This window comes from Ranitomeya imitator, chromosome 2 (genome assembly GCF_032444005.1).
Source record: "Ranitomeya imitator isolate aRanImi1 chromosome 2, aRanImi1.pri, whole genome shotgun sequence".
Classification (NCBI taxonomy): Eukaryota; Metazoa; Chordata; class Amphibia; order Anura; family Dendrobatidae; genus Ranitomeya; species Ranitomeya imitator.
The window spans coordinates 751,652,678-751,670,867 of NC_091283.1; the positions used below are offsets into that span (position 1 = coordinate 751,652,678).

Genomic DNA, 18,190 nt, shown 5'->3' on the forward strand with positions numbered 1-18,190 from the left:
TGAGGAGAATATAATTTTACCTCTATACAAGTCACTAGTTCGACCACACTTAGAATACTGTGCACAGTTCTGGTCTCCGGTGTTTAAGAAAGACAAAGCTGAACTGGAGCGGGTGCAGAGAAGAGCGACCAAGGTTATTAGAGGACTGGGGGGTCTGCAATACCAAGATAGGTTATTACACTTGGGGCTATTTAGTTTGGAAAAACGAAGACTAAGGGGTGATCTTATTTTAATGTATAAATATATGAGGGGACAGTACAAAGACCTTTCTGATGATCTTTTTAATCATAGACCTGAAACAGGGACAAGGGGGCATCCTCTGCGGTTGGAGGAAAAAAGGTTTAAGCATAATAACAGACGCGTATTCTTTACTGTAAGAGCGGTGAGACTATGGAACTCTCTGCCGTATGATGTTGTAATGAGTGATTCATTACTTAAATTTAAGAGGGGACTGGATACCTTTCTGGAAAAGTATAATGTTACAGGGTATATACACTAGATTCCTTGATAGGGCGTTGATCCAGGGAACTAGTCTGATTGCCGTATGTGGAGTCGGGAAGGAATTTTTTTCCCCAATGTGGAGCTTACTCTTTGCACATGGGGTTTTTTTGCCTTCCTCTGGATCAACATGTTAGGGCATGTTAGGTTAGGCTATGGGTTGAACTAGATGGACATATAGTCTTCCTTCAACCTTAATAACTATGTAACTATGTAAGTCGCTGATTGGTCTCGCCAGCTGCCTGTCATGGCTGCCGCGACCAATCAGCGACAGCCACAGTCCGACTAGTCCCTCCCTACTCCCCTGCAGTCAGTGCCCGGCGCCCGCTCCATACTCCCCGCAGTCACCGCTCACACAGGGTTAATGCCAGCGGTAACGGACGGCAGATTCGCGTCACGAAAGGTGAGTATAGAATGAATTTTTCTGAATATTTTCTCACAGTAGAGTTCATATGAGGTTATGCTATCAGGGGGCGCAGCACCACAAGTCTACGATGCTACATTCCCCTGCATTCCATTCATTCACCAGTTTTTACAGGCAGGGGCAACAGCTACATTAGCAGGCTCCTGGCTGTAAAATTATTTAACCCCTTCAGATGGATTTACATCGTGGGACTTGACTAACGCCGGAGAGGTATGGGAAATTTTAGTTTTTTTAATTTCAACTTTGTTCAGGTGACAAGGGTCTTCAATTGGATTGAGCGCATAATAAAGATATTACAACACCATGTGTATTTATTTCATTAAAATACTTTTTTCCAAATGTGTGTTTTTTAACCCTTTATTAATATTGGATTAATAATGGATAGGTGTCTTATTGACACCTCAATTTTTAACCCCTTCACGACATGCCTCGTACTAGTACGGCGCATGTCATGTCTCCCCCTTTGATGTGGGCTCCGGCGCTGAGCCCACATCAAAGTCGCGACATGTCAGCTGTTATGTACAGCTGACATGTGCGCGCAACAGCGGCAGGTGGAATCGCGATCCACCTGCCACTATTAACCAATTAAATGCCGCTGTACAAAACAGCTGACAGCAGCATTTAACTACCGCTTCCTGCCGCGTGGCCGGAAATGAGCGCATCGCCGACCCCCGTCACATGATCGGGGGTCAGCGATGCGTCAGGATAGTAACCATAGAGGTCCTTGAGACCTCAATGGTTACTGATGCCGGCCTGCTGTGAGTGCAACCCTGTGGTCAGAGCTCATAGCAAGCCTGCAATTAAGCTACATAGCAGCGATCTGATGATTGCTGCTATGTAGCTGAGCCGATCGAGCTGTGCCAGCTTCTAGCCTCCCATGGAGGCTATTGAAGCATGGCAAAAGTTAAATATGAAAAAAATAAAATCTAAAAGTTTAAATCACCCCCCTTTTGCCCCATCCAAAATAAAACAATAAAAAAAAAATCAAACCTACACATATTTGGTATCGCCGCGTTCAGAATCGCCCGATCTATCATTAAAAAAAAGCATTAACCTGATAGCTAAACAGCGTAGCGAGAAAAAAATTTGAAACGCCAGAATTATGTTTTTCTTGTCGCCACGACATTGCATTAAAATGCAATAACGAGCGATCAAAAGAATGTATCTGCACAAAAGTGGTATTATTAAAAACGTCAGCTCGGCACGCAAAAAATAAGCCCTCATTTGACCCCAGATCACGAAAAATTGAGACGCTACGGGTATCGGAAAATGGCGCAATTTTTTTCTTTTTTAGCAAAGTTTGGAATTTTTTTTCACTACTTAGATAAAAAAATAACCTAGACATGTTAGGTGTCTATGAACTCGTAATGACCTAGAGAATCACAATGGCAGGTCAGTTTTAGCATTTAGTGAACCTAGCAAAAAAAAAAAGCCAAGCCAAGTTAGATTGCACTTTTTTTTTGCAATTTCACCACACGGAATTTTTTTCCTGTTTTCTAGTACAAGACATGGTAAAACCAATGGTGTCGTTCCAAAGTAAAACTCATCCCGCAAAAAATAAGCCCTCACATGGCCATATTGACGGAAAAATAAAAAGTTACGGCTCTGGGAAGGAGAAGAGAGAAAAACGAAAACGCAAAAACGAAAAAGGGCTGCGTCGTGAAGGGGTTAACCAGGCTTAATGTCACCTTACAATAGCAAGGTGACATTAACCCTTTATTACCCCATATCCCACCGCTACGGGGGTGGGGGGAAGAATTATTCTGATTTTACACTGCAATGTCATATGTCTGTTGTACTGGCGGAGAAAATTGCGCGGGAGCCCACGCCAATTTATTCCGTGATTTAACCCTTTATTTTAAGAGCTAGAGCCACAAAATTTTGCACACAGACACTTCTAACATTAGTAGTGAGGAATATGTAAAAAAAGAAGGGATATGAAATGGTTTACTGTATGTAAACCATGTTTCATATCCTGTCGGGTTTGGGAAGGAGATCGCAAAAGACGGCAATTGAATTATCGGCTTTTCTGCTATCTAGCGCTGTATTAAATTTAAATATATATATATCTCACTGACATATATATATATCTCAGTGACATTATATATTCCCGTATATATTCGAGTATAAGCCGAGATTTTCAGCCCAAATTTTTGGGCTGAAAGTCCCCCCTCGGCTTATACTCGAGTCATGATCGGCGGTGGGGTCAGCGGGTGAGGGGGAGAGAGGACTGTCATATACTCACCTAGTCCCGGCGCTCCTGTCGCTGTCCCTGCCTGTCCCATGGTCCCTGGGTGCCGCAGCTCTTCCTCTGTTCAGCGGTCACGTGGGACCACTCATTAAAGTAATGAATATGGACTCCACTCCCATAGGGGTGGAGCCGCATATTCATGCCTGTGATGAGCGGTCCCACGTGACTGCTTACTACAGGAAGAAGCTGCGGGCGCCGGAGACCATCTGTCCGGGAGAAGCTGCCAGGGACCGCGCCGGAGCAGGTGAGTATTTCATAGTCACCTATACGCGTTCCACCCGCCGGGCGCCGCTCCGTCCTCTTGCTGTGGCTGTTCAGGTCAGAGGGTGCGATGACATATTAGGGTGCGCGCCGCCCTCTGCCTGAACAGTCAGTGCGGTTAGACGGGACGCTGAGGAGCAGCGGGCAGCAAGCAAGGAGAGGTGAGTATGTCTTTTTTTTTTTATTGCAGCAGCAGCATTACATGTGGCTATATATGGATCATCTTATGGGGCAATAATGAAATGTATGGAGCATTCTATATGGCACAGCTTTATATGGAGCATCTTATGGGGCAATAATGAAATGTATGGAACATTCTATATGGCACAGTTTTATATGGAGCATCTTATGGGGAAATAATGAACTGTATGCAGCATTACAAGGGGCACAGTTTTAAATGGAGCATCTTATGGGGCAATAATGAACTGTATGCAGCATTAACATGGGGCATATTTTTCTATGGAGCATCTTATGGGCACATCATCAACTTTATGGAGCATTATATGGGCCCATCATCAACTTTATGGAGCATTACATGGGCCCATCATCAACTTTATGGAGCATTATATGGGCCCATCATCAACTTCATGGAGCATTATATGGGCCCACCATCAACTGTATGGAGCATTATATGGGCCCATCATGAACTTTATGGAGCATTATATTTTTGAAATTTACCAGTAGCTGTTGCATTTTCTACCCTAGCCTTATACTCGAGTCATTAAGTTTTTCCAGTTTTATGTGGCAAAATTAGGGGGGGTTGGCTTATACTCAGGTCGGCTTATACTCGAGTATATACGGTACGAATATTTGAGCCCATGGATCCATTCTATGTCCATTTTGCAAGCCGGTGAGAAAATCTTGCCGTACAGATGCCATACGGACGACACATTGATAATTTTTGCATCCTCGCATTGAATACGGATCAATGTTCAGGAACTTTTCTGCGTATTACGGATGTAAAAAAACAGACAGTATTTCCCTACGCTAAGTGTGACACCGGCCTACTGAGGCAGATGGAGGCACTGTGAACGTCATAGGACCTGTGATCCGACAGTGTATCTTTTTCGGCATGCATAAAAACGCTGTCCACCAGTTTTGTGCACTTCTGAAAGAACAAAGCTGTACAGAGGCCAGACAGAGTCCAGAGTATCTCTGCTGCCTCATTATAGTGAATGGATCCATCGAGGGTTTCATCTGTCACGTAGCTCAGAGATTTAGATGGAAACACCAAAGTATGTGCTCAGCGTAGAGCGCTGGATAAATGATCACAAACGTTATGAAAAATATTCCAGATAAAAGCTTCAACTCAATCCACACAAAAAAAAACCTCAAGTCCCTACTCAGGTCCGTCATATAGGAGGCTTCCACGTTCCTGGTAGTATAAAGGCTCTGCAAAAGCAAAATGGCTCATTGCCCCCAAAAAGAAATTCAGCGAATTCTGCACTCCCAAATCCAAATGCCCCACCCTTCTGAGACCCAGTAGGCATAAACCACCTATAGGCCATGTTCACACAGTGCGTTTTTTACCGCGGAACCGCGGCGGTTTTGCCCCTGCGGTTCCGCAGCTGTTTTCCATGCAGGGTACAGTACACTGTACCCTATGGAAAACAGGACACACTGTGCACATGGTCCGGAAATTGTAAAAAAAAAGACGCGCTGAATAGCTCCCGGAAAAAAGAAGGAGCATGTCAATTCTTTTTCCGGAGCCGCAGCGGTTCTGCACCCATAGACCTCCATTGTGAGGTCCAAACCGCAGTAAAACCCGCAGATCAAAAATATATCTGCGGGTTTTACTGCGGTTTGATGTGCAGAACCGCTGCAGCAGGAAGTGCGGGGAGCGGGCGGAAGTGCGTGGGCGGAGTGTGGCTGCCCCCCCCCCGTGTTCCGATCCCGCCCCCCCGTGCTCCGATGCCCCCCCCAGTGCTCCGATGCCCCCCCCCAGTGCTCTGATGCCCCCCCCGTGCCCTAATCTCCCCCCCTTATACTCACCCGGCGTCCCGGTGTCCGTCCGGCCGTCTTCTCCCTGGGCGCCGCCATCTTGCAAAATGGCGGGCGCATGCGCAGTGCGCCCGCCGAATCTGCCGGCCGGCAGATTCGTTCCAAAGTGCATTTTGATCACTGAGATATAACCTATCTCAGTGATCAAAATAAAAAAATAGTAAATGACACCCCCCCCACTTTGTCACCCCCATAGGTAGGGACAATAAAAAAAATAAAGAATTTTTTTTTTTTTTTTTTTTCACTAAGGTTAGAATAGGGGTAGGGGTAGGGTTAGGGGTAGGGTTAGGGTTAGGGTTAGGGGTAGGGGTAGGGTTAGGGTATTTTCAGTCATTTTAACCCTAAAAAAATTCCTAGAAAACACACAGACTCTGGCTAGAAAACTGCATCAAAAAAACGCATCAAAAAACGCATCAAAAACGGACCAAAAAAGGACCAAAAAAAGGACCTGCGTTTTCTGCCAAGAGCTGCAGTTTTTTAAAAAACAGTCAGGAAAAAAAAAGGATGGAAATCCTGAACGTGTGAACATACCCTTAGCATTCACATTAGGAAGGGGTATAATTTCCAAAATGGGGTCACTTGGGAGGCGTGGGGAGGGGAAGGGGAATTATGCTCTCTTGCACTTAGGGAGCTCTGTACATGGGAGTCCGCAAACTATTCTAGGAAAATCTGCGCTTCAGGAGGCAAATAGCGCTCCATCCCTAGAGACTCTCCGTATGGCTAAGCAGTACTGTACAGCCACCTATGGTCTATTTCTATATTCAGCAGAAATTGTGGGACACATTCTGGTGCCAATTTTACCCACTTCTTGTGTGAAAATGTTAAATCTGGGGCTAAAACAAGATTTTTGTGATAAAAATATAATTAATTTTTCTTCACTGCCCATGCCAATAGTATAAAATTCTGTGACACACCCTTGGTATCAATATGATCATTACACCCCAAGATTAATTCATTTAGAGGTGTAGTTTGTAAAATGGGGCCACTTATGGGGCGTTCTACTGTTCTGCCACCACAGGGGCACTCCCAGTGGGTCATGGCACCATCAAACCATAATAGTAAAATCTGCATTATAATATGGCGCTCCTTCCCATTTGTCTCAAAAGTAGTTTTCACACATGGGGTATTGGAACACTCAGGAGAAATTGCACAACAAATTATGGGGTCCATTTTCTCCTGTTATACTTGAGAAAATAAAAATTTGGGGCTAAAAGAATTTGTGTGGGAAAAATGTATTTTTTTTTTACTTAGCTCTGTTATCTTCTGTAAAGCAAGGGTTCAAGATGCTCACCACACATCTAGATAAGTTCCTTGAGGGGTCTAGTTTCCAAAATGGTATCACTTGTGGGGAGTTTCCACTGTCTAGGCACATCAGGGGCCCTCCAAAAGTGACATGGCGTCAGCTATAGATTCCAGACAATTTTCTGTTCAAAAAGTCAAACCTTTCTCCTTCCATTCCGGGTCCAGCCGTGCGCTCAAACAGTTGTCGTCATCGACACATGGGGTATCGGCATTCTCATGAGAAATTGCACAACAATTTTTGGGGTCCATTTTCTCCTGCTGCCTTTGCTAAAATAAAATATTGGTGCTAAAAGATGATTTTTGTGGAAAAATGTGAAATTTAATTTTCACGGCTCTTCTTTCTAAACTTCTGTGAAGCACCTGGGGGTTCAAGGCGTTCACCATGCATCTAAATACTTTCCTTGAGGGGTCTAGTTTCCACAATGGGGTCACTTTCGGGGGGTTCCACAGTTTAGGCACATCAGGGGCTCTCTAAACGTGACATGGCATCCGCTCTCGATTCCAGCAAATTTTACGTTCAAAACCTCAAATAGTGCTCCTTCCCTTCCGAGCCCTGCCATGCCCCTAAAGAGTGGTCATCCTACAAACATGAGGTATCGGTGTACTCAGGAGGAACTGCACAACAAATATTATTGACAAAATAAAAACAATTGGGTCTGAAGTAAAACTTTTCTGAATAAGTTAAATGTTCATCTTTTTTTTCCACATTGCTTCAGTTCTTGAGAAGCACCTGAAGGGTTAATACACTTCTTGAATGTGGTTTTGAACACCTTGAGGGGTGCAGTTTTTAGAATGGTGTCACTTTTGGGTATTTTCTTTCATATAGGCCCGCAAAGTCACTTCAAATGTGAGGTGGTCCTGAAAAAATGGTTTTGTAAATTTTGTTGGAAAAATGAGAAATCGCTGGTCAAATTTTAAACCTTATAACTTCCTAACAAAAAAATATATATATGTTTCAAAAATTGTGCTGATGTAAAGTACGGTAGATATGGTAAATGTTATTTCTTAACTATTTTGGGTGACATAACACCCTGATTTAGCGGTATAAAAATAAATTAAAAGCTTGAAAATTGTGACATTCTCAAAATTTCTGCCAAATTTACATTTTTTTCACAAATAAACAAGAAATTTTGAAGAAATTTTACCACTATCATAAAGTACAATATGTCACGAAAAAACAATCTCAGAATCAGCGGAACCTGTTGAAGCATTCCAGAGTTATTGCCACATAAAATTAAGGCCTGGTCATTAACCTACAAAGTGGCTTGGTCCCTTATGGGGTTAAATGTGTACTCTTTAGAATAGATCATCAATATTAGTTTTGTGGGGTTTGACACTAAGCACCCTCACAAATGAGCTTTTAATGGCGGCAGAGGCTGGATGTAGACAGTATACAAAGCAAAACAGCACAGCTGAACGTGATGCTATATGTGGACTCAGGAATATTTGCTTATTATAACCTAAACTGCTACATACTCAGAACCTTGATACAGAACTTCTTGGTTGATGGTGCAATGCTGCTGAGAATACATTATGTTTAATGTTCTATTTTACTTATTTTATTTGTTTGTTTTGTCATTGAGAGTATGATTTTATCATTGATATTGTGAAAGATGATGTGTTGGATTACTCTGATTTTACACTGCAATGTCACGTCTGTTATATTTTTTTGCCGAATCTTTCAATAAAAAGAGTTAAAAAACAAAACAAAACACAAAACAAAAAAACAGTGCAGCTATGAAACCCGTATAGTGGCTGCTGCTGGGTACTGCAGATAAACTCATCTGAATAAGAGCTGTTTTATAGTACCGGGAAGCAGCCACTAATGTATGGGGCTGTGCTGTTTTGCTCTGTACACGGTTTACATCCGGTGTGTCGACCACCCACTGTTCCTATATTGATGATTTATCCAATGAATAATTCATCAATATCAAAGTGGTGGAAAACTAATTAAGAAAACTGTGAAATGAATGAAAAAAACAACAACAAAAAAACAAAGAGGAAGAGCAGAGTATTGAGCTTGTTAAAGGGTTATTCCCATCCTCTTCACGCAAACAAGCATGAATTATAAAGGGGATAACTTTTTTGGGGGTGGAATGTGAGGGGAAGGGAAGGTGGGAGTTGAATAACACTTTCAATAAAATCAGTATGTGCAGCCACCAAGAATTTTCATTTGAATGGTAGAAAAAAGAAAGCTGCAACAATGCCAATTCAAATCCATAAGCAAAAAGGCAAAAACAGATACTGCAGTTTATAAAAAAAAAAAAAAACTCTTGGGGACCCCAACAATGAATTACAAACATCTCTGCACATACAGCAATCACAGTGTGTCAGATAGTCGCCAACCAGTGAAGAAGGCGGCTGCTTCCGTGCCAATATGCCCTTGTATGCAACAATTAAGTTTTCACTCCAAGCTCAGTGAGCCGGCGCTATCCATGGACGCAGTCACTTGATGTACTGTGTGCAGAAGTCTGTGCATCACCCAAGACATTCCCAGACTGACCTCCTTAAAGCTTCTAGCATTGAAAAGAGAAATGAAAGCAGAGGAGTGCCAGAGATCACATCCTGTCTCCTGAGTATTGTAATCCCCTGAGCTTTGAAGCCTCTGGTGTTGGGTTTACTGAGCAGACTGCATTTAAGCCCTAGCTGCCTATAAACAGCTGTGAGCACTGAAAGAGCCCAGCTTCTTAACAGCTAGAAGAGGTGCAGAACTGAGCCAACGGAAACCTGATCAACTGGTTATGTGGACTATGGGAAAAAAGGAAATAAACAGAATATCAAATATTACAATATGCTACTAATATCCTGGACCGTCGTTTTCCTGCTTTTTGCAATCCCTTTACTAGTAACAATAAAGCAACATGAAAGAACAGGATTTTCCAATCTTGCCCAAGAAGACGCTTTTCGGTTGAATACCATTTTGCACAGCTTTCTGTGTTTTCACCCCTTTCCTACTGTTTTAATGCAATGTGTCTGGAGAGGCCACACACAAAATTGAGTTTGTCATCAGAGCCTTACTGCTAAAAACACAAGAGGCAGAAGACACCTGCAAAAATGGAATAATTGTGCAGTAATGAATATTCCTGCAGAGGACACTGTGTGCAGAATGATTAGGCAAGTGAGTATTTTGACTATCATTTGTATGCAAATTTCCAGCAATTTAAACGTGAATGCTTATTGGATGAAGGAGATCAGGTGATGTGTATTTGTGTAATAAGGAAGGGTGAGGCCTAAGGGATGCATCAAGGTTATGAATTATTAGGCAGCTTGTTATTCTCAGGCAAAATGTGCCAAAGAAGAAATTTAACTGACTGGAAAGTAAAAATATGGTTACAAGTCTAAGGCCTCTTTCACACTTCCTTCTTTTGTCTCACGTGGAAATCCATCGAGTTTTGAAAAAACAGGATCCTGCAAATTTTTCTGCAGGATCCTGTTTTTTCCCATAGACTTGTATTAGCGAAGGATTGTGACGGATGGCCATCAGTTTCATCCGTTGTGCACTGGATCCGTCGGAAAATAGCGGTCCGTCGTGCGGAAAAAAACGTTCTCTCTCATATTATAAAATTCGGCCAGGAACTCAGTCGACGCATCCATCATAATACTGGATGCGTCACACACGTTTTCCTCTTTTTTCACAACGTCCGTCGACGCGCGATTTCACTGCACTATGACGCACAGCCAACGACGGAAATGTGAAAGAGGCCTTACAGAGGGATGCAGCACTCTTGAAATTGCTATGATATTGTATGTGATCACAGAACCATCAAAAGTTTTGTTGCAAATAGTCAACAAGGTCACAAAAAAAATGATGGAAAAAAAAAAAAGCAGCACATTAACTGGCAAAGATTTGAGAAGAATCAAAGATGAAGCGCCAGGATTCCATTATCCTCTGGTTCTGTCATATTCCAGAACTGAAACTTCCCTGGAGATCCCAGAAGTACAAGGTGTTCAGTCCTCAAAGATATAGCTGAGGTAAGTAAGGCTGAAACGCAACCACCACTGAGCAAGACACAAAATCAAGATTGGGCCAAGGAATATCTGACGACAGGTTTTTCAAAGGTTTTACGGACTGATGAGATGAGAATATACTTACGGTAATGGACCAGATGGATGAGCTAATGGCTGGATCAGTCATAAGCACAGATCTCATCCGATAGTGAGGTACTGCTATGAGCTGGTATTAAAGATGAGCTAGTTGCACCTAAATCAACTTCTAAATCCACTGACAGTTTTAAGAAGACACTTTCTACAAGCAGTGGTACAGGAAAAAGTCTGCATTGTTTAAGAAAACCATGATTTTTATGTAGGACAATGCTTCATCACAACATCGAAGTTTCCGCTGCTTAGTGAATACATTAGGAAACGAAGGCTCGATGGATGGAAGACTGATGACTGTTCTTGAAAAGGAGGGCTACATTGGCCACAAACTTTATGTTTTTTGTACACTTTCAGTTGTTTAGTTATTATTCTCCCTTCCATTTAATTGCATGATAACTCTGCACACTAAGGGTGCGTGTCCATGGTCCGGATTGTCGACACTTTGGACGGAGCGGAAAACCCGCTCCGCCCAAAGCGCCGTCCCCTTCTGTACGCGCTGTGACTCCGGATGTGTTTGTTACACACATCCGGAATCGCTGCACCCTATACATAGGACCCTGTTATAAATACGCAACGTATGTCCGTAAATGCAGGGCCGCCGGATGCTTGTTTGCACGCATAGTGGAGACGGGATTTCATAAAATCCCCTCCACTATGCTGTAACATCTGGACGCTGCTGGTTGAACGCGTTCAATCCGCAGCTAATTCGGATGTAGTCTGGCCTTTGGACACATACCCTAAAAGTTACCCAATAATTCTGCACACAAGTATTCCAAAAGAAAGACAAAACCTTATTTTTTACCTTCTTAAAAATTCAAGTTTATTAACAGTTTGGATTAATCGAAAGTACTGTAGCTGTTGAATAGTAAAAAATACAAATTGCCTAATAATTGTGCACACAGTGCATAGGCTTCATTATAGGAACACCCAAACAGAAGAAATACATGACTGATGACTTACTTGATGGCATGATAAATATCTTCAAGCATATCTTGGTCAAAGTCTTTCCCACCATTGACACCTTTCAAATTTTTCCTGAATTCCTAAATACAAAAAAAACCAACACAGTAAGATACTGGGGTACATAATTAGAAATAATGTTATAATGAAAATTCTGTTTTACATAGCGCCAGCATATGCAACAGCACTTTACAAACGGGGAAGTAACAAACAATAATTCAATTCACCAAACTAAGGCAGGGAACACACAATATGTAGCAGTCTGCTGATACCAGTGATACACGTGCACCCTCAGCTCCGGCCACCATGCATGTGTTTTTAAGTACAAAGAGAGGAGTGATTTGCTGCAAGACCCTACTAGTGGCCGCTTATTTCCTCCAGAGAACAAAATATCAGGTAGTTGAAATTCAACAACTCAATATGCCCGCACAAGATGGTCAGCAGCCTTTTTTTTCCAGACTGTGTGCCTGTGCAAAAATCACAGGGACAAGTCCATTTTTTAATGGCATCATGGATGAAAATGACCCATACAAGTCTATGATTCCATGGAGATCACAGACAACACATAGTTGGCTTCATTGTGCTGGCCGTCATTAACATTGTGAACGACATGACGTCTTAATGAGGCCTAATGCAGTACAAAACATACAATTTCCCAATATACTTTGTTCAATTCTTTTCTTTTTTTTCATCAGTCATTCAGCGGGAATCCAGAACCAATTAGGTTTACTACAAAGCTATAATACACTGTGTGCAGAATTATTAGGCAAGTTGTATTTTGATCACATGATACTTTTTATACATGTTGTCCTACTCCAAGCTGTTCAGGCTTGAGAGCCAACTACCAATTAAGTAAATCAGGTGATGTGTATCTCTGTAATGAGGAGGGGTTGTTGTCTAAGGACATCAAAACTCTATAAAAGGTGTGCTTAATTATTAGGCAACTTCCTTTCTTTTGGCAAAATGGGTCAGAAGAAAGATTTGACGGGCTCTGAAAAGTCCAAAATTGTGAGATGTCTTGCAGAGGGACGCAGCAGTCTTGAAATTGCCAAACTTTTGAAGCGTGATCACCGAACAATCAAGCGTATCATGGCAAATAGCCAACAGGGTCGTAAGAAGCGTGTTGGGCAAAAAAGGCACAAAATAACTGCCCATGAATTGAGGAAAATCAAGCATGAAGCTGCCAAGATGCCATTTGCCACCAGTTTTGCCATATTTCAGAGCTGCAACTTTGCTGGAGTAACAAAAAGCATAAGGTGTGCGATACTCAGGGACATGGCCAAGGTAAGGAAGGCTGAAAAATGACCACCTTTGAACAAGAAACATAAGATAAAACGTCAAGACTGGGCCAAGAAATATCTTAAAACTGACTTTTCAAAGGTTCTATGGACTGATGAAATGAGAGTGACTCTTGATGGGCCAGATGGATGGGCCAGAGGCTGGATCAGTAAAGGGCAGAGAGCTCCACTCCGACTCAGATGCCAGCAAGGTGGAGGTGGGGGACTGGTATGGGCTGGTATCATCAAAGATGAACTTGTGGGACCTTTTCAGATTGAGGATGGAGTGAAGCTCAACTCCCAGACCTACTACCAGTTTCTGGAAGACAACTTCTTCAAGCAGTGGTACAGGAAAAAGTCGGTATCGTTCAAGAAAAACATGATTTTCATGCAGGACAGAGCTCCATCACATGCCTCCAACTACTCCACAGCATGGCTGGCCAGTAAAGGTCTCAAAGAAGAAAAAATAATGACATGGCCCCCTTGTTCACCTGATCTGAACCCCATGGAGAACCTGTGGTCCCTCATAAAATGTGAGATCTACAAGGAGGGAAAACAGTACATCTCTCGGAACAGTGTCTGGGAGGCTGCTGCACGCAATGTTGATCGTAAACAGATCAAGCAACGGACAGAATCTATGGATGGAAGGCTGTTGAGTGTCATCATAAAGAAAGGTGGCTATATTGGTCACTAATTTTTTGGGGTTTTGTTTTTGCATGTCAGAAATGTTTATTTCTAAATTTTGTGAAGGGATATTGGTTTACCTGGTGAAAATAAAGAAGTGGGATGGGAATATATTTGGTTTTTATTAAGCTGCCTAATAATTCTGCACAGTAATAGTTACCTGCACAAACAGATATCCTCCCAAGGTAGCCAAATCTAAAAAAAAACCCACTCCAACTTCCAAAAATATTAAGCTTTGATATTTATGAGTCTTTTGGGTTGATTGAGAACATAATTGTTGATCAATAATAAAAATAATCCTCTAAAATACAACTTGCCTAATAATTCTGCACACAGTGTATAATATAAACATAAAAGGGTATTTTAAAAGACAGAGCCCCAATAATTGCACTATGAAGCAGACCACGTTAGGGATTTTAGATGGCATTTTCAGAATAGCTCGTCAAGTGTGGTTGGTCTATGAAGTTTGTTCTCTTGGATGACAATTCCGCCATTGGATAAGCTGCCGCACAAAACAACTGATCGATTGCTGGAGTGATCAGAGGCCTCATATGGCCTTCATCTCTAGGGATGCAAATTTGTGATTCAGTATGAAATACAGCATCTGACAATGACTGAAAAAGTCCAACACGGGAATTCAGATGTTCTACAGATATCCACCTGCTGTCAGCATCTGTAATGCTTATTTGTGTATGAAAAATAAAAAAAAGGGGTCACGAATGGCGAGCAGAAAATAAATATAAATCAGCTTTTTTGTTCTTTTAGAATAGCCCCGTCACCTAAACAGTAATTTTTCCCCCCATTTTTTAATTCCAATGGTAAAATTTCTTCGGTATGACTTGCGTATATTTATGAAAAGAAAGGAAATTTAGCAAATATTTTGAAAATTTTGCAATTTTCAAACTTTTAATTTATGTGCCCTTAAATCACAGAGTGGCGTCACACAAAAAAACTTAATAAACAAAATTTACCACCTGTCAACCTTACATCAGGACAAGTTTGAATTTACAGTTTCTTTTTGTTAGAAAGGTATAAGGGTTAAAACTTGACCAGTGATTTCTCATTTCTCCAACAAAACTTACAAAACCATTTTTTTTAGGGACCACCTCACATTTGAAGTGAGTTTGGGGGGTCAATACAACAAAAAATACACAAAAGTGACACCATTCTAAAAACTGCACACGTCAAGGTGCTCAAAACCACATTCAAGAAGTTTATTAACCTTTCAGGTTTCAGGACAAAAGCAATGTGGAATGAAAAAAATGAACATTTTACTTTTTTCACAAAAAAATTACTGTGGAATCAAACTTTTTCATTTTCACAAGGGTATCAGGAGAAAATGATCCACAAAATTTGTTGCGTAAATTCTCCCGAGTACGCCGATACCCCGTATGTGGGGGAAAGCCACTGTTTGGGCACATGGCAGGGATCAGAAGGGTGGGAGCACCATTCGACTTTATGAAAGGAAAATTGGGTGGAATCAATAGCAGGTGCCATGTCACGTTTGGAGACCCCCTGATGTTCTTAAACAATGGAAACCCCCCCCCCATTTTAAATCCAACCCTTAGGCTACTTTCACACTAGCGTCGGATTCGACGCATTGCGACGTATTGAAAACAACGCTAGTGTGAAAGTAGCCTAACACAGCCCTACCCCAAACCCCTAACTAAGGGGGGTTTGATTTACTTTTTTTTTTTTTAATTTTGATCACTGTGAATAGGAAAAATCTCCTATAGTTGCCAGCTGGCAGATCTCGGAGGGCCCACCATTCTTCCTGGAAAATTACATGGAGGGTCGGGGGATGAAGCAGGAGGGTCCAGGAAAGCCCGAAGTACCGGTGGGGGGGAGGGGGGGGTCTGGGATCCCATTTCTCTCTCCTCTGGTACACAAGTCACAAGACTGGGGTCGGTAAAAGCCGACCTGGACCATGTTCTCTGGGTTCTCAGCTACCCCTGGTAGCCGAGACCCTGGAGATTTTCCCGCTGGGGGCGCTATACACTTATTTCTCAGCAACGTTAAAAAGTGGCGCTGAGGAATAAGTACCCTTAATTGCTGCCGTTAAAAAGCGCATCGGCGGCCGTTATGGGGTTAAAGGATTAGTGGTGCTTTTGAATATTGCAACTTAATTTATTATAAACTGTATTGAAATAGAGGAAAATGAAATAACCCTGCAATTCCAACTATTATTGTTCAGGTCTAGTTTTTGTTCTGTGGGTCTGTGCCATTAATGCAAGGATGCAAAATGAGATGTAAATTTAAGTATTAGCTCACCTCTAGAGTCATTGGCACATTCTGTTTGCGGACGTTGTGATTGTGTTGATCAGTGTTAAGCATAATGACGGCATATGCCAAGGCAAAGCAGCCATCACTATTGGCGAATGGCGTTCCATTAGATTTCTGGAAAAGGGAAGAGAATATGTGGCATTTTTATATTTGTTAAAAGATTGTGAATGCAATTTTTTCTAAAAAAAAATGTTTTTAAGATACTTGGCTTCCCTCACCCTCCAATGCTCGGTAAATGCCTCCAGTAACCTGTGAATCACAGGCGCTTCCCCTGGTAAACGGAAGGCTTCAAGGTAAAGTCTTAATGCTTCATCAATTCTTAAGCCTTGGAACTGAAACGTTCTGAACGATATAAAGTGAAAGAAATGATTGAGAAAAAGACAGTTGTAACATGACAAACACAATAGTGCTTTTTTGAGTGTCTATAAACCACAAATCATACATTTTTATTATTGGCTTCAATTAATCATCACTCCTTATTTTTCTTGAATATTCTTTTCCATAGTAAAAAAAAAAAAAAAAAATACTAAGCTCCGGAAAATGGTTTGAGCTTTGTTTAGTAAAACTTACATAAAGAAATAAAAAATAATGAAACATGAGTAACACGCTAAATATACAGTGAACTACACTAAGGCTAGGTTCACATTGCGTTAGTGCAATCCGTTTAGCGGATACGCTAACGGAATGGGCTAACGCAATGTCCAAAAATGGATTGTGTTTGGCAATCCCGGTAGCGCAGATGCCCGATCTGTGCTAGTGAAGAACGGACCCTGAACGCTGCAAGCGTTCGAGGTCCGTCCGAAATTAACGGGACAGCGCTGATGCATGCCAAAAATGGCATACGTTGGCGATCCGTTAGCACATTGCAGTCAATGGGTGCGCTAGCGGATCCGTTACATAGCGTTAATTGCGACAATTGCGCCATGCAACGGATTCCGTTAGCGGACACCCACTAACGCAATGTGAACCTAGCCTTACAGCGAAGGGGTTCATCTACACGAGTTCTGGAGACCGCACCAAGAATTATCAGATGGTGAACGGCTCCACTTACACAGATTATTTCTATATAGCTTTTGACCTTCGATTTACTGTAGGTGATTGTATGGCCTGAACAAGAATGACTGAAGGGTTTTCAAGTATATAGAGCATACATATTGCATAATCAAGTTATGCAAATAACCGATATTCTTTTAGATCTCTGCATGCTGTCAGTGAATGCTTTGCTTTCTTGTTTACTTCTGGAGAAAATAGTTGAGAAATCAGCACGCCTGTATCCAGGTGACATCTCTTTGCTGATGTTCTTTACTGAGGAATCACTAACCAGAATTGGAAACACTATTGTAATGCCTACATATACATTAGTTTTCACCCGTGTCTAACTGAACCAGTGTCAAGAATCAATATGTAAAAGAAAAAGGTTCTGACAGTCTACCTGCTTTAGTGAAACAGAAATGGATGAGAAAAATAAAAGATTCGATTCTGATAAAGGAGAAAAAGAAAAAAACGCAGCTTAAGGTTGTGTGCACACGTTCCGGATATTTCAAGTTTTGTTGCTATAAAACCGCGAAAAGCGCATCCATTTAGCATCCTATTAATAGAAAGCAATCCGCAATATTTGTGCATATGTTGCGTTTTTTTACTGCGATAAAAACGCATCGCGGAAAAAATGCAGCATGTTCATTAATTTTGTGGATTTTTCGTGGATTTCCCGCTATTTAATGCATTGGAAAGCTCCGGGAAAAAACACGAAAAATCTGCATAAAAACAGCACACAAAAAAACACATGCGGATTTCCTGCAGAAAGAGTCCGGTTTTGTTCAGGAAATTTCTGCAAATAATCCTGACGTGTGAACATACCCTTAGGGCATGTGCACACGTTCAGGATTTCTTGCAGAAATTTCCTGACAAAAAACAGACATTTCTGCCAGAAATCCGCATGCATTTTTCCCCCAATGCATTAAATAGCGGGAAAGACGTGAAAAATCCGCAAAATTAATGAACATGCTGCTTTTTTTTTTTACCGTGATGCGTTTCTTTTCGCGGAAAAAAAACGCATCATGTGCACAAAAATTGCAGAATGCATTCTAAATGATAGGATGCATATGTATGGGCTTTTTATGCGTTTTTATCGCGAAAAATCCTGAACGTGTG

At 41.7% G+C, this 18,190-nt stretch overlaps 1 protein-coding gene across 8 annotated transcripts in view; it reads right to left on the minus strand.

The window, feature by feature from the left end:
• GBF1 (golgi brefeldin A resistant guanine nucleotide exchange factor 1) overlaps positions 1–18,190 on the minus strand; it is a 349,375-nt gene that overhangs the window by 80,066 nt on the left and 251,119 nt on the right. For all 8 annotated transcript variants that reach the window (XM_069753292.1, XM_069753291.1, XM_069753293.1 and 5 more), the window contains 3 exons: positions 16,258–16,381; positions 16,028–16,153; positions 11,796–11,878 (listed from right to left, as the gene is read on the minus strand). In XM_069753292.1, coding sequence (XP_069609393.1) covers positions 11,796–11,878; positions 16,028–16,153; positions 16,258–16,381 — 333 coding nt within the window. The remainder of the gene's footprint in view (positions 1–11,795; positions 11,879–16,027; positions 16,154–16,257; positions 16,382–18,190) is intronic.